The sequence below is a fragment of the Pipra filicauda genome, unplaced genomic scaffold (assembly GCF_003945595.2).
Source record: "Pipra filicauda isolate LSUMZ 115617 unplaced genomic scaffold, ASM394559v2 scaffold282_size1924045_pilon, whole genome shotgun sequence".
Lineage (NCBI taxonomy): Eukaryota > Metazoa > Chordata > Aves > Passeriformes > Pipridae > Pipra > Pipra filicauda.
In genome coordinates, this window is record NW_024104401.1 from 1,376,716 (window position 1) to 1,402,119 (window position 25,404).

The 25,404-nt window shown below is 43.6% G+C and overlaps 1 protein-coding gene across 2 annotated transcripts in view; it reads right to left on the bottom strand.

The window, feature by feature from the left end:
- IQCA1 (IQ motif containing with AAA domain 1) overlaps positions 1 to 25,404 on the bottom strand; it is a 106,373-nt gene that overhangs the window by 38,320 nt on the left and 42,649 nt on the right. Inside the window, exons 7-9 of one of the 2 annotated variants that reach the window (XM_027735145.2) lie at positions 15,365 to 15,449; positions 9,068 to 9,184; positions 4,447 to 4,522 (exon numbers count right to left, since the gene is read on the bottom strand). In XM_027735145.2, coding sequence (XP_027590946.2) covers positions 4,447 to 4,522; positions 9,068 to 9,184; positions 15,365 to 15,449 — 278 coding nt within the window. The remainder of the gene's footprint in view (positions 1 to 4,446; positions 4,523 to 9,067; positions 9,185 to 15,364; positions 15,450 to 25,404) is intronic. The other variant, XM_027735146.2, reaches the window with a different exon arrangement.

The following is a 25,404-nucleotide window of genomic DNA, read 5'->3' on the forward strand; positions in this document are numbered from 1 at the left end:
AATCTGTTTTGTAGAAGATACTCTTCCCTGTACTCACTGCCATGCCCGAGGCACTGTAAATTCAGGAAGGTTGCACAGTACCCACAGGAGATCATTCAAGTTTTAGCCCAGTTAATACAAGACTGGCTGCTATTTCCATCCCCTACAAGTTTGCAGAGCCCAATTACGTGCAGAGCATTTGTGGTTTTACACACAGGGAAAAGTTTTTGCAGGTGAGTGGTGGTAAATTCATAACTGAAAATGGTGGAGGTGGAGAAGGACGGTAATGAAAGAAACTCAGAAGTATAGACATTAATTCCTTTAAATTATTTGTGGGTCATCAGGTGGCATGACAGATGTCCTGTAATATTTCAGGAGGAAAAGCTGGTTTGCCTTAGTTAAAAGGTACCTCCTCCAGCCTGGAATTCTAGCCCTGGGGAAAGGGGATGTTGCATAAGGAGTTATGTGAATTTTTAAACACTTTCTTGGCTGGGTCAACAGGTTGCAAGTGCTATGTTTTCACTGGACTAGTAGGATTTAGGTATTTATTTTTCATAGAGGGATCCATAGATTTTTATTCTATTTTTTCATAATTGTTTGTTGTCATTTTGTAAATTGATTAGTGGTTAATACCCACTGCAGGCAAACCAGTGACAGTCCCCACAGACCTTACCTGGCAATACCAAGTGTTATATCAGCCACGAGGTTAGAGGTGCCTAATTTTAGTAAAAAGATCAATAACTCAGAGGTGTTACATGCTCTGTTATCCTTTTATAGATCAACAGAATGTTTCAAAGTTAATTTTAAAGGGAGGTCAGGAGGCTAAGGATGTTATGTTTTCACTGGCTGGTGTTTTGTTACAGGCAGGGTCATCCAGCTCCAGGAGCTATTTCTGTGTGTGTGTATGCAGTGCAATTTATGTCACCTTTTCTAAAATAGTGGATGCTTATTTTGGGGTTATTTTAGATGCATAACTAGCTCAGGGCTCAAAAGGAACCCCAGTCCACTAACATGACTCCCAACATCAGCATCTCAGCTCTGCAGAGTAGTAGGTAATTCCAACGCCTCTGAATTTCAGAGACCACCCTGTGACTAATAATTGCAATATATTTATTTAAAGCACGAAGCTTTTCTTAAAAGGGTTCATTTCAACCTCCTGGCAAAAGGGTTTGAAACTTCTGGTGCCCAGCTAAAAATGTGTAATATTGCCACACCTTAAAGGTTGGGCCACGGAGTATTTGGGTAGAACTCAAATATTCTCTGCCACACTGAACAAGTCATAAATATCAACTGGGCATCTGTAAAATGGGAAAAATAGCACATTGCTATCTCACAGCACAGGGCACTGCAAAAATAACCCCCAGTGCAGGAAGGTAATGGTTCAGACTGCTCACATTTGCTCCACGTAAACTCTTGCTAGTCCAGTGTGAAAGAAGTCACACAGAGTGGCTGTTTCCAACAATACTATGTAAAATAAGTGCTTTAGAGCTTGGCAAATGTAGTTTAGCAACTAGAAAAACTGCCAAATACCGTTCTAGAAGAATAAAAGCCTTCATGAATTCCAGAGAGGTTTAGGCAGCAGTTCTGGCTTGGTAAAGGAGGAAAAAACATGGAGTGAAAGCTTGTAACTGAAATGGTTACATTTTTGTGAAAACTAAGCTATATATATAAATATTTAAGTAACCTAAGCGTAAAGTATCAGTTTCAGGGGGTGGGAAGACTTTCTTAATTGTAAATGTTGTGTGTGTGGGACAAAACAAAGATGTTTGTTGTTCGGTCAGCTATTGTTTAGTAAACTTTGGACACCCTTAGTAGGGACTTCAATGATTCCACTGTAGGCAGCTGATACAAACCTTTCCTAAGCAAGCTCCCTTCAATTATGTTTTCAAGGTTTATGCACTAATAAATCTGAACTTCTGTGCTGGTAGTGACTTATTTCCCCATAGGAACAGAGAAAGTTCCCAGTGTAGAAAGACCAAGCTCAAACTTATTTTTTCCGCATGATCCTGCTACTGAAATAAAAGTAGACTGCAATTAAAAATAGGAGAAATTACACTGTTTTGGTCAGATGTTGTTGTAGGTTTGATTCTGGAGGCTGTGACCAAAGAACTTTACCCACGGGTAGATTAAAAGTAATATATTTTTGAACACCCCAGGTAGTGTTGTGTTTGTGTCCTGCAATAAACAGCACTAAGTGCTTGTGAATGAGGCAGGGGATTGTGCTGCAAGGAGGAGTTTAACAGCTGTTTACTAAAAATAAGTGTGGTTTCAAATAGACTTGGTTCACTAGGAGAAAGGGAGGGGAAAAAAACCCACCTGAAGTTTAACTGCACAGCTCCAGACTCTCAGTGTGCCCAAGGCAGAACTGCAGGTATTCTTTGAAGCCTGCAAGAGTTCTTTCCACTCTGAGGGTTGCTGGTTGTGCTCTGTGCAGAAAATGTTTCCTTCTTATGTGCCTTTAGAGCTGGGGGAGTAGCTGTCAGCTCTGGCAGGATGGGCTGGAGAGGAGTGTGGGTGTTAAATTTGGAATGCCAGGCTCAGTCTGGAACTACCACAAAAGGATGTGCCCGTGCCTGACCTACCTGAGCATGTTATCCCAGCAAGTGCTGCCAGTACCTAATGGGAACCACAGTGTGCTCCCACTGCCTGGCTCCAGGTGCCCAGTTCAGGGTCTGAACAGCAGTGAAGGCTCCACAGGCAGCTAATGGGCTGCTGAGCTGCCCTTTGGAGGCTTTGTGAGACTCACAGCACAGCAGACCCTCAGTTCAGAGCTCACCTTCATGTGAAAAGCCAGCACAGACAACCCCTGAAGTTACACATTTGCAGGGCTCAGAGCCAGTCCCACAGCCACTCATAAACCCCTGAGTTCTTACTGCTTGGGCTAGTTGTGAGATGTGGGACTCTCTGATACTATTGAAGTGCCCTCTGTGGCACTCTTACTCCTCACTGCCCTGCTGGGAAGCACCGTTTAAATCCCCTGTGTCGAGGTTACAGCCAAACGTGTTTCCTACAACGCAAACCCCTCCTGCCTTCCTTGTCCTTCATCCCAACACCCAGGGCCACCTTTACTCCTTCACTGCCCTGGGGACTCGCTGGGTGGGAACCTCAGTCTTGCTGTGGCTGGTTTTGAGCTCGGGTGCCATTTCATCCTGAGTGCACAGAAAAGCACAACTGATGCTCTTGGGCAGCCAGGGGAAGAAGTGTAGATGAACTTGATCCTTACCTCCAACTCCTGCTGACTTCAGTGGGGTTCTGATGCAGCATTCGAGGGCAGAGTCTGGGATGAAAAGCTCCTTTTTAGCCATGAAGGCTGCTTTCTGATTTATAACGTGTAAGAAAACCCTAATTGCTTCAAGTCAGAGGTCAGGCAAAGCTACTGGAGCATGTTTAGCACGTTGTGCACTTGTGTCTCCCCAGCCAGCACAAACCAGGCACAAAACTCAATGCCAGTAATTTGTCAGCAGGAAGGAATAATGGGGACTTTTCATGTGAGGAATTTTAGCAAGGCACTAACTCTGCAGAGTGGAGAGCAGAAAAGAGGTTTTTCCAAATCGTTGTAGAACAGAATCTCCACGAAATCCAGCAAAAATAAGCCCATTTCCAAGACAAGTGCATGACTTCCATGCTGTCTCCAGGCCTGGCAAAAGTGATTGGTGACTCACTTGTGGTGGACACTGAAGACAAGTGTTTAGGAGATAAACAGTTATCAAGTGGAGAGGAGAGGATAGAAGAGATCTGGAAAAGAATATTTTTGTTTGTTTGTTTTTGTTTTTGGTTTTTTGTTTGTTTTTTTGTTTGTTTTGTTTTTGTTTTTTTTTGTTTTTGTTTTTTTTTTGTTGTTGTTGTTGTTGTTTTTTAATTTTTATTGAGCAATCTCTACTTTTGGGTTCTTTCTCAATGTGAAAAACCAGCCAGTCTCCTGCCTGTGAGTCTGGGTTATATTTAAGTTTCACACACTTTGCATAAAGCAAGTATATTGCTAGTTCTGCAGCATTTTTCATGCCTCTGTTTGAAAAGATCCCCCTATTAAAACATATAATCAAAATCAGTTTTATTGGCTGGTGTAGATGAAGGAATCCATGGACAGATAAAGTTACAGGAGTATGAAAACATTGATGCTGAAGCTCGATCTACAGTATTATGCTTTTGAATTATTAGCTATTCAGATATCATTTTTGTTGCCCTCTGAAAATCCAAAAATGCCTTCACATACGTATTGAAGCACTTTGCTTCTAGTTTATTCATTTTCACCCACAGAAACATACCTTCCTGTACAATTAGCTCAATGATTTTGACAGATTCCCAAGAATTTTCTGGAAGACTCCCTTCCTAAACACCATTTTTTAAATGAAATGTCCTCATTTCTATGATGTTCTTAGTTTGGGCAGCTGCCCACTTGACCTTATATGAATGACATTCAGATTAAGTTGAACATTCCAGCTGTAATTGTTATCTTTTTCTACTGACCTTTGAATTGACTGCTTCCTTCCTCCAGTATTGAAAGGAAATTACTGGGACCCATTTTCCAGCCTTCATCCTCTACCTGGATTGGGGGGAAGGTGATAGAAAAGCTGTTGAGAGCACAGTTCCACAGAATTATAGAATGGGTTGGAAGGGACCTGAAAGATCTATTTCTCCTGACTTTCTTGGACAGGGACACCTTCCACTAGACCAGGCTGCTCCAAGCCCTGTCCAACCTGGCCTTGGACTCTTCCAGGGATGGGGCAGCCACAGCTTCTCTGGGCAACCTGTGCCAGGGCCTCCCCACCCTCACAGGAAAGGATTTCTTCCCCATATCCCCCTAACCCTGCCCTCTGGCACTGGGAAGCCATTCCCTGTGTCTTGTCCCTCCATCCCTTGTCCCCAGTCCCTCTCCAGCTCTTCTGGAGCCCCTTCAGGCCCTGCAAGGGGCTCTCAGGTCTCCCTGGAGCCTTCTCTTCTCCAGATGAACCCCCCAGCTCTCCCAGCCTGGCTCCAGCCCTCAGAGCATCCCCATGAGTGAAGCACAGGGGGTGTAATTTTATCAGCTGACCTACTGAAGTCACAAGAATTAAGCTTTGGCTTATTTGAAGACGTGATGTAGGTAGGAGACCTTCAATATGTAAATGAAATTACTATTTTTTCAGTTACTCTGCCATTGTCATGTTCCTGAAACAGTTTAATTCCATTGAACTAGTATTTCTGATGGAAAAAGTTGCCAGAAAATTCTCCCAGTTTTTTTATATTGTATCAGACATAAACCTCAAAATGTTAGTGAGGTAATAGTTGATAACAGGAAGTTAGATCACTGTTTGGGGAGGAGGTGAATGTGGATTTATGCAAGACAGCAAGAGGTGGATCAGGCTTTTGCTAAGTAGTCTGTAAAGTACTTGTTATCAACAAGACATAAAATGCAGCTCCTGGAATAGCTAAGTCTAAACAACCCCCCTAAATATGTGCTGTAATTAGGTGCATATCTGCTACCTGCAGATACAGTTTCAGCTTATTAAAGATCTGTTTTTAATTGAAGTAATTTTGCAGTAATTACAGTTTGGGCCAGGAAGGACATGCAAAATCTAAATGCATTTTTCACTTCTACCCTAAGCTTTATTGATAGCTTTGAAAGAAACTCAGGAGTTTCCTGACTGAACATTGAGAACTGTTTGGGTGAAGTATAAGCAAGAGTTTGAGGATTTGAGCTCAAATCCCCAGTTACTCTCATGTATTCCCAGCTTTACAGGGTGTAGCATTTTGAGATTCATCCTTGGATCTTTTGCAGTAGGCAGAATCCATTCTTCTTACAGTTTTCCATGGTATTTTATAGAAAATGATTAAACCATGATGTTCTGAGAGGAAATACTGAGAAGTGCTAACTGTTAACCCCCCCCCCAAAACAGCCTAAAATTCATGGTTAGCTTCTTAATAGCATAGGACACATTAATGTTTCTTTTGTTGTTATAAATAAGCCAGTGGACCATTTTAGTCATTTGCTTCAGTGATTTTCATCGTGTCAATTGGATTGATTTGAATCAAGCCCCCTGTTTTGTGTCTAAAGGACAGCTGCAGGATGCTCTTCTCCCTCTTGCCTCAGTTAACAGCCTAAGAGTCAATAAAACAACAAGAACTTTCCCTCTGGAGCCAGTTCATGTAGTTTTCGATGTTCAGTTAATTAGTTCCATACTTGCTCTGTGTTAAATGTGTTAAAGCACCTTGAACCAACAATATATGTTTGAATCTAAGCAGAAACACGGAAATATGAGTCTGAATCTGTTTCTGAGGCCTTCCAAAGCCTAGTCCATCCCAGGTGACTGTCACCCAGCAGCAGGGAAAACTGACAGGCATTGACTCCACTGGGCATTTTTTTCCTGTGGACGTTTTCCTAATGGCTTTCACTGAGGATGAAATGGGTCTCACTGTGAAGCATTTTTGGATGAAATTTAGGGATGTACAGCCTTGCTCATGTTCAGTGAGACAAGCTGCAACAGGTTGCTGGGTGAAGCAGTCCACACTGGTTCTGCTGTTGAAAAGAGGGATTATGTGGGGATGAAGCTGTGGGTTGTTTTCCTTAAGTGCCTAATGGGAAATCAAATCAGCACCTTGCAGAGAAAAGAAAGTGAAGTTGCTTTGATACCAAATACTCTTTGTAGAGATTGCTATCAGGCTTTTCAGAAATACTTAAATTTCCTTCTGGGATCAAACTTTTGTTTTCTTTAAGAATCGAAGTTGGGAGCAGAGCTTTTTTCCTGCCTGCATCCCTATGACTTATAGCCTGTACTTATTTTAATAAGAGTCCTGCTGTTAGAACTTTTCCAAATACTTCTCAACCGGTCTAAGATGCTATTTTTTTCCCCTATCAGTGCTATAACCTTGGAGAGAATGTTCCCTTTGTTCTTTCTCAATGAACCATAGAGAACCTGATATAATGGCTCAGAATTTTACTTGACAGGACTTGTGATGGGTGAAGAGATGAGAATGACATGAAGTTATAAAACCCCAGAGCTCTGTGCTGTTATTTCACCCCATTTCAAAACAACCTTGTGGAGTCTGTGAGGGGACTGAGATACATTTTTGGTGTTGGTGGTTCTTACCTTCTGAAATGTGCAAGACCAAGAAGGAATCAAATTTATCCTGGGAAAGTCAGGTTTTTAAGCAGATGAGTGAATTGCCATCCAGTTTCAGGGGCTTGGGTTGGGTTTGGCATTTTCAGTGTGCCTGAAACGTCTCACTTTGACTTATACTGAAGTGTCTGGAACAGCCTTTTTCATCCCTTGTGTGAGAGCAGAGGCATCCCAGGGGTTTGTTCTGGGCTGGCTGAGCTGGGAAGGAGCAGGACAAGGGCAGAGCTGCAGAGAGCCATGAGAGCACACCCTCGTGAACGCTTTCAAAAGGCCGGGGATGTCTGAGATGCTGCAGCTTCTGAAGCTGTGAACGACAATGCTCTTTCAAGCCTCTAATTTCAAAAGCTTTTCTAAGCTATTGCCTTTTGTCTGATCTTCCCCATCGAGTTCTGCAGTGTCTGTGCTGATCTGAGGGGTTACACCATGAAGGGGTCCCACAGAGCTGCACTCAGCCCTGGTACCAGTCACCTGAAGTCTCAGGGACAATAAATAAACAAGGTGGTGTTTGGGGTGGGTCTGCAGGCACTACATTCCTTTCTCCTCTGGGGCTCCAACAGGTTGGCTCTGCTCTGCCACTGAGGTAGACTGAAGTGGCAGCAATAATAGCAGTGTGTGATGCCTTCACTAAGGCAGTGACAGTGTCACCCTGAGGACAAGTGACTGAAAACCTGTGAGGCCAGCACTTAGAAACATTTCCCGTTTGCAGAGGAGCAGCCACTACCCCTCCTAGTCAGCACCAGATTTAAAGAGTGTGGAGAGCATATTTATGTATGTGCTCCTTCAGCCTGCTGTGCATTTTCACTGACAAAGGGGAAAAAAGCCCCACCCCAAACCCCCAAACACTGTTTTATATGACCCAAATAGTGTTTTCAACCAGCAAAGATGCTAAGTTACAAATTCACAGTTAGGTATCTACCTCCCAGTTAAGTTGACTGTTTTCTCAATTCATGTAATTTAGGTTCCTGGCTGGATGTTATGAGAGCTTTTGGCCATATTAATGGATGTTGTCCAAGAAAAGCATCTCTTTTTTTGATACATGTTTGTTCTAGGGTTAGGCCTTAAAATTAATTTGTGTAAAACTTGCCGTGAAGCTTTGCCCTAGAAAACTCACCCTTCTCCTCCACATATTCAGTGAGAGATTAATGACCCTTATTAAAAAATATATATCGTTTCAACTTTTGTTTATACTATAAAGTAAATGAGAAAAAGAAAATCTGCTGCTTCAGCAAAAGCCTACAATTTTTGTTGCATAGCTTGCCTTTGAAGGTGCCCTTTGGTCACTGCACTGCTTCACAGGTGCTTTTCTCTGTGAAGCTGCCCCTGTAATAATTTGGAAGTGTGTCTTCAGTGAAACCAGCCCTTTATATCAAAGATTTCAGGGAGTGTATTGTACGTTAAGTGGTGTCCACTGTGATTTGAAGCAAAAGTAGCAGAGAATGTGGACTGAAAATGATGACTTATTTACAGGCTTATGAAATACTGGCTGCAGTAAAAAAAAAAAAAGAGATGCTGCTGGTTAACACAATTTAAAAATTAGTCTGAAATCCACACAAACTCTGAGGCAGGTTTCTGAGTGAGACTAAGGCTCTCCTTTCCTAATTCTGCAAGTGGGTGGCACAACTAACTTCTCTGTATACACATTAGAAGTGGAAATGCCTGGTTAGATGGCCAGGCACCACTTTGTTACCTGACTTACTGTCTTGGCAACGCTGTCAAAGCCCTAACGTGTGCTTTTCCCCCATCTATGTCTCCACACCAACATCAGCTCCTCCCACTGAGCTCAGTCATGGCCATTCCTAAAACATGAGAGGTAAAATTCAGTTCCCCCAAACCACCAAAGGCTGAGAGGGACTGGCCCCAGCCAGTTTTTGTCTCCTGAGCCCGAGGCTGGAGCCTTGGTGACCAGTGAAATGCCAGTTACCAGCTCTGCCCATTCCGGGCTGTGCTTTGTCTCTCTCTCCATAACCTGCCTGTACTGCAGGAAGCCTTACTTTCTTTCCAGCTTTCTGTGGCTTTTTTTCTTTTGCCTGTTCCTTCTGTTCTTTTTCATCTTTCCCCTTTTGCTCTGCTTTCTCTGCCTCCTGTTTGGCAGCCAGTTCTTCAGCGACCTGGAAGAGACACAGGGCTGTGAATTGCTGGTTGAGTGTTTTCCTGTGCCAGGTGTGTCAGACGTGTGCCTGTAGGATTCTGGAACCCTCCACATTTTCAGCTTTCCAGTACTGGGGGAACACCACATCCCACAGGCTGCCCTCTGAATTCCAGAGTGGCTGACCATTACAGAGCAGCCCTTTCACTGGGGTACTCCCACCTGCAAACCCTACCACAGGTGCTGCCTGTCCTATTATCATTAGGAAAGAGGGGATTTCTGTGTCCCAAACCATGAGGGCTTTCATGGAGTAAGACCAACTCCTGAAACCACCCACAATATTCTAATTTAACAACTTAAGGTTCCCTCTGGACTCGGACTCAGCTAATGAATCTGTGCTGGTGTTTCTAAGGCAGATGGATTTTTATAGGGATGGATTTTGAGAGGTTGCCCTGAGGCGTGTCTGATTTCAAATGTGGCTAAAGACTGAGATTGTTCTAGTGGGTGAGAGAGATTGGATAGAGATATTGTGACAGACTCTGACAGATACACGTGGATAGCATGGCATCCTTATCCCTGGTAACTGGGTACAGCTCCATCAATTCCATAACCTGAGTTCCTGGCCATTTATACTTTATTGCCTGAAAAAGGCAGAAGGTGGAATTTGCTGTTTCTACCATTATCTTGTTTCCAGGCACTTTTCATTGTGTTCTCCTGTCCCTGAGAGGAATTTTAAGACCATTTACTGATAAGTGTAAATCAGAAAATCTCTGGCCGTTGAAGTTTATTAATGGATCATTAATACTGGCAGTACCACGAGGGAGTAGAAAATAAAACATTTCCAATTGTAAGATGTATTTCCTGTAACAGTAAAAATATTTGTTTTCTGAAGGATGCCTTTCAGTGTACGGAAGGCTGGACACTGGAAGGGGACAATGACAACGTTATGCTTTGCAGCCAGTGCAATTCCATTAGTGGACGTCCCCAAGCATTTCGGTATCTTACATTTAATTAAATATGGTAATTTAAACCCCAAGCACTGTTCAGTCATATCTGGAGGTGATAAGCAGCGAAGCATTTCATTCCCTGGGAGAGATTAACAGATTGACTGGAGTTCAAAATAGGTTTTTAGAGTCCCAGCAGGCCTGTTGTATCCAAAACCAACAGAGCTACTCCGAGTGTATCCTTTCCTTAGTGCTAATACCCAGCCCGAAATCCAACCTTGTCACCTCCACCTCTGCCCTGCCTACAAAGGGTAACCATAACCAATCCCAGCACCTCGGTGGGTTTATCCAGCAGGATACCTGTAAACACACAGCACTGACAAAAGGTTTTCATTTTCAGCAGTGTTTTTGCATTCTAGGGGTGATATTTTAAGTGCACTCCAACTGGAATGATTTGCTCTCATGTTGTTATACAGATGGATGATACTGGAAGGGGTTATGTGGAGTTTCTGTTCTCATGAACCTGCTATGAAGGGACTGGAGAGCTGAACTGTCCTTTTCCTTCTGTCCTGCCTTCCTCGGTTTTGTTCTCCTGTGCAGCTTCCCCAGCTCTGCTTTCACCTCTGCTCTCAGCAGCTCTGTGATTCCAGAGGACTGGGAGCCTGGGGAAGCTGGCTGTGCATCTCACCTCCTCTGGCTCCTTTATACAGAACCATTTCCCCTCCAGCTACAAGGAGATGCCTGAAGAATCCAACAAAAGGGGAGGAGAGAAAGGGAAGGGCCAGAAAAGGTTAGTTTGAGATACTAAGCAATTCACCCACATGATGATACAGTTGGGTTTTTTCCCCCTGAAGAAAGGGGAGATAGGAGCAGATGTCTTCCTAAATTGTTTTAGACTGCCCTTTTCTTTGCTAGGTTGCCTCTTTCTGAAATGATACTGAAAGCAGTCAGCAAACTCTTAATTTTGAGGAAGAGAACATATTTCAGCAGGAGCAGATGAATTTTAGCCTCTGTATTTTTTCCTGGTCTTTCCTATTGTGCTAATGATGACTCTTCTCCAGCAGCATTTTCTTCCAAGGCTGAAAAGACATTTCCCTTTAAATCCCACAAAAGTTGAATTGACTTCTGTGTTCACACATCATTTTAAGTGTTTCCAAACTGTTGAAGTGTGAATCCCCGTTTTTGGGAAAGAGATGGGCACTGAACCAGAGTGCAGCTTATGAATGGAACTGTCTGATGCTGGTTTATATGAGCCAAATACAAGAAAACCTCCAGCTGCCAGCAGGACTCACTTATGTTCTGCTTTCCTCAGCCACAGGAAGCCTGGTGTTGGCTCAGGTGAACTGATACTCGAGGCAGACGTTCTTCAAGAATAAGCCTCATTCCATGAAAGAAGACCTTACTTGAACTTCTTCCCTTTTAGCGTTGTGGGCATAAAGGAAAAGCAGGGATAGAGTGAGTTTGGGAATGCTGGATCTCCAGCTGTGGCAGGTGAGAGCCAGCCTCAGAGCTTGGCTCTGAAACTGGTTTGAACAGAAATGCTTTATAGGCATAAAGCCTGATGTTCCTGCAGAGAAAAAGTTGTTCTCTTGGAGTATTAACTCTACAGAAAGAGGGTATTGTGGTATCTAAGAAATGCTTCTTCTTTTAGAGATCAGGAGCAGATATTGTTGTCATTGTGGTAGGCCTGGGACTCTGTCCCATCTAAGCCAGCTGAGGGCCAGTGGTCTGGACTTGTTCCCTCTTACGGGTAAATCCATCTGAGTAGCTCTTCATAGAATCTTCTAAGTTGGAAAAAAACTCCTTTAAGATGATAGAGTCAAAATTTCTGAGAATTGTTTACTTTCAAGTGTGCACCTGCAAGCAAAGCTTAAGCTGCAGAAACAACCCCAGTGATTTGTTTGTCGCAGGAAAGAATTCAAAATGTTGGGTGGGATTTCAGAGCTTTATAGGATCTTGCAAAACCTTACAGTTGGCTTTAACCCATCCATTGCAGTCCATGATTGAAGCATGCTCTGGGGTTTTTTCCACCTGGCAGATGTTGCCCAAACGTAGTTTAACTCCCTAGTTAAACTCCCTCACTCTCCTGCTCATTTTCTGGCAAACATCTCCAAACATTGGTCTCCATTGAAGGTGTTCATGAAAATTCCAGGTCTTTTGCTTGGTCTGTGGTGGTGGTGTTTTAGGGAAGGTGGATTGCTGTCTGGAGCTGAATATATTTGCCTGTTGTGTAGCTGAACAGAGACTGAGTACAGTTTCTCTCCTCCTCCAGTGTTAACTGGAAATAATCTGAATATTTGAAGTGCCCGGCGTCAGCTGATGGCACTGTGTGTTTAGCACTTGTGAAATCCAGCCTGATAATTCCTAAAAGGAGCATCCAGAATAGTGTGGAACAGAAACATAAGGGTGAGTATAGCTGTAGGCACCTATTTCTTGTACTGGAAAATAAGCTTGGTGTATTCGCTGTCAGAATAAAAGCATATTTGCAAAATGCCGGATACAAAAAGTACAATTCCAGAGATTTGAGTCCTTCTCTGACACCTTTTTTTTTTTCCTGGTGGATTATTTAATATTGGAAATGAGAGGGGGGAATACCTGCTGAATGGCAATTCTCTTGGCTTATTTTCATGGTGATGAGACTTAATGAACTACAGGAAAAGATTGTAATTTTGTTGGCAGCAGGATAAGGGCAAAGCTAAAAATTGTCACATCTGATGATTATCTGCAGAGCAAAACATAAAAAACCATTAGGGGTAGAAATCTGGAACAGATGTAGGGAGATTACACTGATGTCCTGGAATCTTAAATACTCTTGAAGAGTAAGTGAAGTAGAGAAAAGCTTCTTTTCAGTTAAAGGACAGCACTTATTTTTCTGACTAAAGCACCAAGTACTTTGCACTGGGATCTCTCTGGCACATCTTTTGGCCAGGTATTTGTGAAATGTCAGGGAAGCAGTTTGTGCAGAAGGCCAGCTGCGTTACAAAGTCAGCTAAGGTCAGAGTTGTCAAAGAATCAAGAAATATAGGATGTATAATAATGCAGCAATGGTTCATGAAGTGATTAATTTGTATTTTATTTTCCCCAAAGTGTCTTTACCCAAGTCTTATAAAATGCTCCCTTTTTACATACGGTTCACTCTTGATTTTTCATGGAGTTTAACTCAGGAGTAACCAACCCCTTCACAGAAGCTCATCTGTACCAGAGGTGAACTCCTGTCTGCCCTGGAGTCAAGGACAAAACTCCCATTAGCTTCAATGGGGCCAGGATTTCCTTTAGTATGTTGCCCAGTAGACCAGTGAGGAGCAAACCCAGTGGCCTCAGGGATTTTTAATATGCAGCTGACTCAGTTGAATAAAAAATGTTTTACTTGTCTGACATTCAGGTAAAACCACAATTGTGCTGAACTTTCTTTTGCCAACTTCATTGTGCAAATCTGTCAAGGCTGTGACACACATTCTGCTGGCTAAGAAGGGAGAGAAAACAGGCCCCAAAATCATTGAAAATCAGATAATTGCTAGTGAAAATTTGTTGGGAAAATAGACGCAGGGTTTTCCTTCCAGGATGAAGGGAAAACAGGCAGCAAAACAATCTTCAGACTTTTGGCTTGTATTTCTTTATGCAAAGAGAAAGCAGATGCTCAGGAAAGACAGCAGAACAGCTGAAGGTGGCAATTCAAAGCTGGGAGCAGGACAGGAAGAGTAAATTCACAACCTGCCTCCACACCCAGAGTTGCTCGGTGTCATTTCTGGTGATGTTTTCTGTCTGAGTTGTGTTTATCCTTGTTGGTAGCAGGGCTAACTAGCATCACTTTCCCCAAGCCTCCTCCAGGAATAAGCCACACTTGCTGGGTGGCTCCTAGAGCAGCCAACAAAGCCTTCCTGACTCTGACGTGTGTTTCTGCTTTAGGAGCTGAAAATTAACCGAGGGTCTCCTTCGCTCTGAACAACACAGTGACTTAATGCTGAAGCCAGCAGGGCTGAGCTGAGCAGGCTCTGAGCTTGGCTAGAACCAGGAGCATGCCCTGAGCTCAGTTTTAGGCAGACACAGCTGCTTGGAGCGGTTTTCCTGCATTTTGTTGTAAGCAAAGCAGCTGATGGTTAGTGCAGTGCTCTGTGCTGTGCCAGCCTGTATTTACACTGCCCCGAACCACACACAGACTGCTGGCTCCAGGCTCCTCCCTGCCATTCCAGGGAGGACTGAATCTAAAATTCCTCATCCCTGGAAGTGTTCAAGGCCAGGCTGGATGCAAACCTGGTCTAGTGGAAGGTGTCCCTGCCCATGGCAGGGAATGGAATGAGATGATCTTTAGGTCCCTTCCAACCCAAACCATTCTGGGATTCTGTGACAATCCTGTTGTACCATTCCTGTGTTAGATCCCCAGCTGCAGGCAGATCAGGTAACAGTCTCTCAGTAATGGAGCTTTAAAGGACCACAGAATTCTGACTGTTTCATACTAGGACTATTTTCACAGCCCACCAGTAGCCCCCACACCTGGTTCACTCAGTGGCCAAACCCTGCTCCCCTGTGCAGGAATCCTCCTCCTTCCTGTTTATAACTGCCCTCCCCAGACTCATCATCCTGCTTGGATCTTTGGGGTGGGCTCTGAGTGCCAGCCACTGCCTCCAGCTGGGCTTAAGCACTTCCCCTGTGTGACATCAGGATGATCCAAGGAAGAGATTATCAGCCACCTCTGTTAGCCAGAGAAACTGGGAGAGGGATTTACTGGGAAAAACAACTGAGTTCACTACAAGAACACATAAGATAAACTAAGATGCTTCCTTCACTTGGATGTTAGACTTGCTTAATGAATTTTGGCAGTAAATCAAGGCTTAGGCCTGCCTGCACAAGAAACTCTTCTCTGCTTAAAACTAAAATAATTGCTGCTGGGCTATGCTGATACTGAATGCAAACACACTGGAACCAATTTCAGCCTCTGGGGCAGCTTTGCTGACCTATTTTAAACCAAGGCTCTTTAACATGTAGTTATACTGGTAGCTAGGACCAGTTCAACCATGTGGATTTTGCAACAGGAGAGTAACTCTTGGTAGCTGAGCCCTTTTCTGCACCTTCTGCCACCTCGTCCATCACCTGAGCACCTTCAGTCATGACTAAGATCCTGACATGGAACAGATTTTGGTACCCAGCTTTTGTGGTTTACCCTGGAAAGAACGCCATCCTTTCTCTTGCAGCAAAAAGCTTTTTAACCATAAGGTTCCTGGAGTACTTATTAATTTTTGTCATTAAAGGAGGAACAGTACCTGCTCTGGAGTTTTTTCAGAAAAAATAGCTTTTGACCCTCCTGCCTTCTCAGGGGGATAATCAGGAAATCTGCCTGTGATATGCCTGTGTGAGAAACAAAAGCGGAAAAGAAATCAAAATTCATAATCTTTCATCTGGTTGGCAAAAATGTTTAGATAGTGGGGGAAGCTTCTTATGGCAGTGCCTTTTTGTTCATTAAATTCATTAAAGCTGTTACCAACCCATGTCTTTTATCCCATGGTCCATCAAAAACTGGAAGTTCTTTGGGATTTCTTAGAACTGAACGTCACTTCATAGCTGACAGATGGAGTTTGAAGTGTTTATCCCTGGAAGTGCCCAAGGCCAGGCTGGACAGGACTTGGAGCAACCTGGGCTAGTGGAAGGTGTCCCTGCCCTTGTCACAGGGGTGGCATGGGATGAGCTTTGAGGTCCCTTCCAACCCAAGCCATCCTGGAATTCTGTGATTTCATGTTTATAGCTCTGCTCTCTCCTTTCAATGCCCAGCTTTTTAAAGCAAAGGGATCTTATTAAATCAGGTTTTAATCTACAAGCTCCAGATTGTATTGCCACGTGAGGATCTCCACCCTCAAAAATTTCCAGTGCACTTGCACAAATAATTGGTGATGGGAGGTGGTGAGGGGGCAATAAGTGACTTTGTGGTGAGTTTTCATGGATGGCACAGATAACACAGGGAGCTTCCAGAGCTTTCAGAAAGAGATTAAAAGATAGAGACAGTAACTGCACTCCAAAGGCCATTTATACTGATAAGACCCTTTAACTTCTTTCCTTTTTATCGCTCTTTGGAATCTATCAGTGAGATTGTCTGTTTGTTTGGTAATATCAGGAAGGTTTTTCTGTTCCAAAGAAAATTCTGACGCAGCAGAAAAATCCTGGTGCTGCTTTCAAACAGCATGGTAATGTTTCCTCTAAATGAAATTAAATTTCCCTCGAGAAGAAAAGAGCTCAGAAAGGTCAGTGTGATTCCTTAAAATTGCCTTCATTTTTTTAAAAATAACTGGTACCTTAAGGGACTTTCTTAGTCTACTGTTAGGCAGTAGACTCAGTTTTAAGCTGAGATCCTTGGAACAGAGCATCTGTTGTGTTTCTGTAGGACCACGTGTAGGGTTTGGATCCCTCACTGGTATTAAAGTAACAACAATTACGAAGAATCAATAAACATTTATCTGTTTGCAAGCTTTGACTTGCACATTCAACAGTTACTAGTTCCATATGCAAACAGATGCAAATCTTTGATCACTGCATCCCCAGAAACAAACCTGCATCAACAGAGGGGTTCTAAATCTAGTAAAAATGGGATTTTGGCCTCAAAAACCTGCATCATCTAGTTTATGTAATGTTAGCTCATGTTTCATTTTGTACAAACAGCCAGAAAATAGCTCCGTTTTATGTTAAATCTGCTGCAAGTCTGGTTTACAGTAACAAATTTTTCAAAACCTGGTACTAAAGCTGTTGCTACTTTAATGCCAGCTGGGAAAAAGGAAAGGCAATATCCACTGTGGGTGAGAAATCAGTTTGGAGTCTGCTCTCCACTGAATGTGGTATCAGGGTCAGCTTTCAATATTTATTAGTGTTACATTTGGTATTTGTGCTCGTTTTTTCACTTTTAAATCACTTACAGCTCCTGGAGATGGAGGGGTTTGGAATTAGATGATCTTTAAGGTGCCTTCCAAGCCAACCACTCTGTGATTCTGTGATACTTACCCTTTGGGGATGAGGACTGTGTATCTGGGTGCTGTAGAAATTCTACCATATTCTGAAATTTGGAAGTGGGTCCTAGTTTATAACCTGTCTTTTCTGTGTGATTCTTCTGCTCCCAGCTGGTGCAGCTGTTTGGGGTGATGTGGTTGCTCTCACCCCTTTTGTAGCAGCTGCAGCAGCTGCTTTTGCTGATAAACAACTTGAGGTGAGGAGAAGACAGTGCCCATCTTTTCACAGTGGTGGCAGAAGAGTGTCAGGTGTTTACTGACCAGCCAGGGATAGCTGCCTTTTTGTTGAGGGCAGTGCAGGGTGCCATTGCCCTTGGTCACCAGTGCCCCTGAGAGCACACAGTTCCCACGTACTTTGACTGTGCTCATTCTTCACTGGTCTCTGCTTTTTTTCTTGCAGGACTTCATCCTGTCCTGTGTACTGTTGTTTAGCACATCAATCACTGCCTGATGGTCTGGGAGTGTGCTCAAATCTCATTTCCCTGTCCAACCTCTTGTGGGTTTTCCTTTCCCTCTTTTAGGTTGAAATGGCTACGACTTCAATCTTGTAAAGCCTGGGAACCATGCACATGCCCGACCCTGATAGGCAAATCCCTCCCTTTATGGAACCTTCTGAGATAAGAGGTTAAACCAGGGATTCATTTGGCCTGTAAATCTGCCCAGGAAAATGCACTCATTGATCTTGCTGGTCAAAAGTCCACTTTAAACCTAATGAATCTCAATTTTCATTCTCCCTTCACTTTTTGGCAGCATCCTATCACAATGGACTGTCTCATGCATTTGACATAAGATGCTAATTTGGATTCAAATGGACCTAAACTCTTTGTGTGAGCTTGTTTTAGAGTTGTAAACACCAGGATAAAAGGAGCAGCCAGTGTGCACTCCATGAAAAGCCAGAGAAGCTGTGACTGCCCCATCCCTGGAAGTGTCCAAGGCCAGGTTGGACAGGGTTTGGAGCAACCTGGGCTGGTGGAAGGTGTCCCTGCCCATGGCAGGGGGCGGCACTGGATGAGCTTTGAGGTCCCTTCCAACCCAAACCATTCTGGGATTCTATATTCCTTCACCTTTGTCTTGTCAGATGAACTACACACCATCTATGGCTCTAGAGGGCCCCACAAGAGATGTTTCACATTGAGCAACTCTGAAATTAGGACACTGTAGAATGATTTTGAGCTTGCTTTACAATAATAATTGTTCAAATAATTTTTAATTGCCCTCCCCTTTTGAAACTTCCTAGAAACAATGAAGTAGTCAAGATTAGAGGCAATAGTAGTGCAAGAAAATTAATCCAGACGATGTAAGAACTTGCTCCAAACTGGAGCCTCAGCAGGCTGCTCTGTTTTGCTGGGAGTGTGGAGGAGACTTTCTGGTAGAAATTCTCCTTGGCCCCACCAACATGGCACTAACAAGCTGTAAACCAAGACTTAGGGAAGGTGGAGCTGCAGAGCTTCCCACAGTCAACAAATAGTCTGAAAATGGCACTGGGGGTAGAAAAGCACTATGCCAGCACCTACATTGCTTGTTGAATTGCAGCTCCAGTCCCTGTAAGGCTTTAGCCCTGACAGTGCGAATATCAGACTGGCTACACTGCTCTCTTGGTTGAGTGAAAAACCCAAAACTGCTCGGTCTGCATTTATTTTCGATATTCCCAGTGCCTTGGCCCTTCCTTTGCACAGCAGTCACTGTCTCTCTGTCCAGCTCACAGATTGCCCACAAAGTTCTCACACTCTGCTGCTTTCTCTGCGTGCACTGAGGAAGGAGCACCGTGCAGAAACTGGTGGTCAGGAAAGCCTGGAAATCTTGTTGCATGTTGATGGGGAGAGAAGAATTAAGCTTAAGCTCTTGATAACAGGAGTATTGGAGTGTGTAATATGTTTGAGAGACATGGTACATGTCAGGAACACCTAGATCCCAGGCCAGTCAGAACTCTGTGAGTCTGGTACTTATTATTGTCTCAACATTTGCAGGGGGAAAAAAATATCCAGTTGTACTTTTCCAGCATCTCGTAAAAATGTGTAAATGCCAGAACTGGAAGAAGCAACTCTTATTTTCAATGTGATTGCTTCAGTGGGAGTGCTGACAATGTGTTAAGGACTGCAAGCAAAAGCAGAAGCAAATTGTCTTGGATTTCATATGGAGGATGCAGGTCTAGTAAAACTCATTGCCTAAAGGAACAAATGAAATTTGTAAAAACTATGGCTGCTTGGTAGGACTGGGCTTGGTGGCCGAACAAGAGGTGAATAAGTTGAGATGGAAGGACAGGGCTAGGAAAAAACCTCCTCCTTGTGAGACAAACCCCAGCTGCAGCCTGGGCAAGCCCTTACAGACTCAGACCCCCAAAAGCTGCAGGGAGCTGGGGGTGGTTCCTGTGGGTGACCTGTTGGGTGTTCCCAGGCCACTGCACAGCCCTGCTTTGGGAGCTCTGTCTGCAGAGCTGCAAATCAAACTGAGGAGGGTTGGAGTTCACAGCAGGCAAAATATCTTCCTTTGGGTCAGAGCCACTGCTTTAACAGAGCTACTAAAGGTTTCTGGGCTGTGGAGGATGTTGTTGAGGAAGGGACCTTTCTAAAGTGTGGTATGTGAGAAATCCATTACTCTTCTGGAAAGCAGTGAAATCCTGTCAACAGAAACAGAGCACGGGGTTGGAAAAGAGCTTTACAGAAAAGCTATGTAACTGGGATGAATGGGGGCCCTAAATCTGAATCAAACCAGCTCAACCAGAAGAGCAAGAGGATGAACAAGGATGGAGGGGTGAAAAGAGATTATCTTCCACTCCAGCTGAAAAAGAAAAAGGTGTGACGAGATTTTTGCACTGTTTCTTGAGTTATGTTGTGTTCTCTGATTCACTCTTACTGCTCCAAACCTGTTCCTCTTGCAATAACTCAGATCTGTCAAGTGTAATTGAAAAGGAATGATCTTTTATGGTCTGCAGTGCAAACCCTTTTGTCTCTGATCATGTAGCAAAGAGTTCTGGCTCTTCTGGGCTCAATTTTTGTTATAGCACGCAGCCTGCATAAGTGTCCAAGTTTTAACCAGTTTCAAAGGGCTCTTTAATGTCTCCAAATCCCCACCAGATTGGTATGAATTGGTGTGATTGGCAGTCTCTGCTCAGCCCTGAGAGCTGTGACACCTCCATTCTGACCTATAAAATAAATTCCTTGTCTGGGAGATGACCCTACATTGCACTTGTCTCATCTGCTGCTTCCCCCCCTCCTTCTTTCAGGAGCTTCATAATTTTTTTTAAAGTGTTTTCCCTCTATTGCACAGGGATGGTTATAGTTAAGGCCAAATATGGCTTTTGATTTATGAGAACACACCATTGATTTAAACATTTTGTCTGGTAATAGACTCAACAAGTTCCTACCTACTCTGTTCTCTGGCGTGGTTTTACATGTGTTATTCTTTCTTTTTGGCCATGGCTTCTCTAGCTAATTGCATAAAAGGCCTTGTCAGGAAAAATAAATTGTTCTTTGGAGGAACAAGAGTGTTTAACTCCTCTCAGGGTAAGAAAGGATGAGGGCTGTGTGCAGAAAAGAAGGCACGAATGATAGTGTGTGCTATAAGTGGAGGGACAGAGGAGTGTTCTATGCAGAAAAGGGACAAAAACAAAGAGGGGGGAACTCTTTAAAGAAATAACCTCCTGTTGTTTTGTAGTTCTTGCCTGTTTCTGTAATCTCACCTGATACGGGGTCTCTCAGACTACTTAAATAGGAGTGCTGGTTTATTTTAGGTGTCTTTGCTGCTGCATTTTTTTATCCCTTTATGTATGTGCTTTCTTTGGCTCTTTGAAAATCACTTCCAGAAAAAATAACCTAGGCAAATACAGAATTGATTATAAAGCAGGATTAATGTCCCCAGCATTCTTATCATCTTTAATGAGGTTGGACTCAGACATGGTACAACTGATGTTTTATCTGAGGTCCTGATCCTCCAAGTTTTTGCCTCTATGTGTGATTGTTATGCATGGAAGTGTTTCAGTGGAGTGACTCGCAGGGAGGTGTGGTTGGATCAGAAACTTTATTGTTCTGGATAAATATTCAGCTTTAAAAATGTAAGTGAGGCCAACAATGTGCAAGGAGAAACATTCTCACGGAGGAATGAGAGCGCAGGGTTTGTGGGGAAAGGTGATATCCTTTATTATAGTAACTATCATAATTAGAATGGTCTTTTGGGTTCCCAATGCCTGCCTTAGATCTGAAATGGGAGAAGTGAACTTCAAAGCCAAGTAATAGTTGGGAACAGTCGTTGGAGGGGACAGACCAAAATGTGGAATGTGGTAATTCTCTCTGATGGTTTTATTACATGTAGTATTACTGGCCAGGAAAGGTAGACCTTTGGCTGACCCAGTGCAGTGGTTCTTAAGCTTCTTGAGTTCTTGCAGTGAAACAGTCTGTTCTGCTTTGTCATAAAGTTATTACCTTTTCAAGGATCCTTCTGGTCTTTTAGAGATAGCAATAGGTAATTAGTGTACTGGAAAAATGGGAATCTCTGTTCCCCTTCACAGAGACACAAGCATGAGCTTTCTGTGCCAGTACTCCTGGTTATTCTGATTCTTGCTGCAAACCATGAGGGTAAAAGATGGCTGGGTTTTTGTTTTGTGGGGTTTTTTTGTTTGTTTGTTTTTTGGGTTTTTTTTACCTATTGGTACCTTCAGAATTCTGACAAATCATTGCTGGTTAAAAATGACAATATTTTTTTTTTCTCCTTGGAATAATCAGAGACATGGATGGTAGCACTACGAATCACTCCTAAGTTTTTGAATGAAAATAAAAGGCAATATAGGCACGAATAATGCCAAGGAGAAACAAAAGGACTGATTGTTCCAATACTAGCTTAAACTTAAAGAAGCCCTGCAAAAATCAGAAGAAAAATGTGGCAATATCAACACTCACAAAATGTCCTGGTGCTCTGATTTTTGTCCCTTCACACACTCAAAAAATATTGTCCCAAGTTTTCTTAGAGCCCAAATCTGAATTAACTGAGGACTGGGAGAAATCACCTCCTGACTAATATAACTGAACTACTTTGCAAGAGCTCATAACAACCCCTACTGAAAGCTTGGACAAACCCAGAGGACTACTAAATGTACCCAGCATGGCAGGGAAGTGGAAAGGAGATTAAAGGGACTGGAAAGCAGATCCCTGAAAGGTTATTTAGAGGTTTTTTTGCTTGACTCCTCCAATGCAGAACAGCCTTGGGTAGCACTGCTGCTAAACGTGGTGTGAGGCTCTGCAGTAACACTGACAGCATCTCCTGATGGAATCAAGGACAAAGGGTGTCCCATCCTTGCCCTTGGAGGGAAAACAGACATTCAGCACTGCACCCGTGCTTTGTTTTCCAGGTCTGAGGTTCTTTGAGTGTGTTTCCTTCTCTTTTGGCCTCACTCATCCTCCCATACTTATGGGAGCTGGGAGCCAGGCTGTGCTCCTGGGAGCTGGGAGCCAGGCTGTGCTCCTCGAGGGGCTGTCTCAGAAGATGAGGGGCTGCTCCCCTTGCCCACAGTCAGACTATCCCCAGGCTGATTTCCAGTGTCAGCTTCCTGTTGACTGTCTCCAGCCTTTGGAGGAATGTGGTGGGGAGTGGGTTGAGCAGCCCTTCCTGCGGAGGAAGCGCTGCCCTCAGGGACTGCACTGGCTCTGGGGGACTTGGCTGATGGAATAACGAGCGCTCTGGAGCACACAACTCCCACTAAACTCTCATCTGTTTTGATTTTCTTATATCTTTCCATCCTCTTCAGAGAGAGGTCAAAAATACAGAAGCCGGCTCAGAGAAACGCCAGGTCAAATTCCCCCTGCGTTTACCGAATTCCTTACCTTTGGTCAGCTTATCCTGCCTTCATAGAACACCCTGACTCAAATTTGGCAATAGTTCCAGTGCTTAGCATTAAACTTAAGAGACTGAAACAATTATGGGCAGTTTTAAGCAAGATTACTTTAACTCAGACTAGAAGCTTTGCGAGAATAGTTTTCCTGCAGAGTCAGCCAGAGGGAATCAACAGAACTTTATTAACACAATATGAATCCTGTAAAGAGGAAAATAAAGCATGCCATTTCTTGTAGCAAGGCCAGCCAAAAGAAATAACTTGCCCTCCAACATCACAAGTTTCTTTGGGATTTGGAGTGAAATGGAGTATAGAGAGCATTTTGTCTAGTGGGATTTGTTTATGAGAAATTTGAGTGATTGTTTTTGCTTCTTAGAAGTCAAGGTGTTAGTGGAACAAAATGCATCTCTGGAAGGGGAAGAAGGCTGTACGCTGGGCATGGCTGCTTTAAACTGCTTTGCCACAGGCCATCACTTTGACCTGAAGATAATGCTTCGGGCAGAGTTCAGAAATGGTGCCCTGGGCAGGTCACCCACCGGGAAAAGTGTCCCTTTTGCCCCAGCTCTGTGCTGCCTCTCCCACCATTTTGGCCTCCTCCTTGTTCTGAAATGGTTTTGCACATGGTGCATTTCTTCTGCCACCACCTGACTGTGAAAGGGAGCTGAAGTATTTCAAGGGCATTGGCTGATTAAAAGCTCCTGAAAGGACTGTGCTCTCCCTAACCCACTGCTCACGTGCTGGATGGAGAGTTCTGTGCATGCATAATAAATCAGCACATCTGGGGCATGGCAGACTCCCTGTGTGTGCTGTGCAGCACATACATCCTTTCTATCTGTAAAATTGGGGAATAAGAGCCTGAAATGAACAGAGAAGCTCTGCTTTGGTCTACCCTTATTTAAATACTGGGATGAAGACAGTACAGCATGGAGGGGGAATATGGTGATTAAAACAACCTTGATGCAAGTGTGGGTAAAGGATGTGATTTTTATTGGGTTTGTAACTTTTTGCATAATTTCAGTGTGATGAAGATGGGTAGATCTGAGGTGGCATTAAGTAAAGGTGGCACCACACACATTTCAGTAGCTGAAGTCTATGGCATCAATGCAGAAATACAGTCCAGTCTGGCATAACTTGTCTTATTTTTTGCTTCCCTGGATTAAAATGCTCTTCAGCCCCTCTGTCAGGGATGCTCTGACCTGCTGAGCATGTGAGCAGCCTCTGGCAGGCCCCACAGTACTGCCTGGGAGAGGGGCTTGATCATTCCCTTCAGCCCATCACAGCACTGGGCTCGTGGTGCTGCCTGTGGTGCTGCCTTGAAAAGCACTTGTGATGCAGAAGGACAAATTCAGTGGGGAAGGAGAAGCTGAAAATGGTACCTAGGATGTTTCTAACTTTTTAAGAATGTAACCAAACTCTGCTTTGTCTTTCACTGCTCTAATTTTATATATGGATTCTGCAACACTCAGTCTTTCCCTGGTCTTACATTGTGTACACCTGGTGGTGATTTATTGAAATAAGGCTGCATGAGCCAACTGGGATAAACATAGAAAAGTCAAGCACTGTGACTGCTTTCATATGCATGAAATTGCCTCAGATTTGTCATTAAATAGCTCATTTAAACACTCATGCAAACCACAGAGACCCAGATCTCTTGAAGTGGACAAGGTCCTGGTGGACAAGCTTGTCCATGATCACTGGAAATATTCCAGAATCATGTGGACACAATCCTGTGCCATGTGCTCTGGGATCACCCTGCTTGGGCAGGGAGGTGGGACCAGATAGGACCCACTGTGGTCCCTTCCAGCCTGACCTATTCTTGGATTCTGTGCAGTGAAAGCAGAGTTTGGTTTCTGTGGTGCCTGCCAGAGGCTGCTCACATGCTCAGCAGGCCAGAGCATCCCTGACAGAGGGGCTGAAGAGCGTTTTAATCCAGGGAAGCAAAAAATAAGACAAGTTATGCCAGACTGGACTGTATTTCAGACTCCTGGTCAGTGCTAATAACTGAAGAACTCACAAGCAAGAAAAGTAATTTAGAATCTCCACTTTGGCAATTAAAAGTGTGAGAAAAGAGAAGGAGAAGCATTTCAGATGAGCTCAGCTATAAGCCAGGGATGGTATTAAGAGCAGCCATTTATCAACAGTGTTAGCTCAAAAACCAGTCGTCTCTGCAGTCCAAGAAACACACTGTAATGCTTTGAAATGCCAAGTTCCTTAACTCTCTCCCTTTTAGTGCTGTGAAAGAAAAACTGGAGTGCTGTGTTCCTGTACCTGTTTGGTGTATGACCTATGGCCTCCTGAAATGGGCTGAAAATGTGGGGACTGATAAAGAATTGAATATCTTTTGTAGGCCTCTGGCACTGCCTTTCTAAATGCCTCAGTTCTTCTGCATGTGTTACTAGGTAGGATACGTTCAAATTTAACCAATGATAAGCACAAAATGCAGCTTTTGTGCTATTGTTAATTTAAACGATGGATTAATAATGTGATTTTT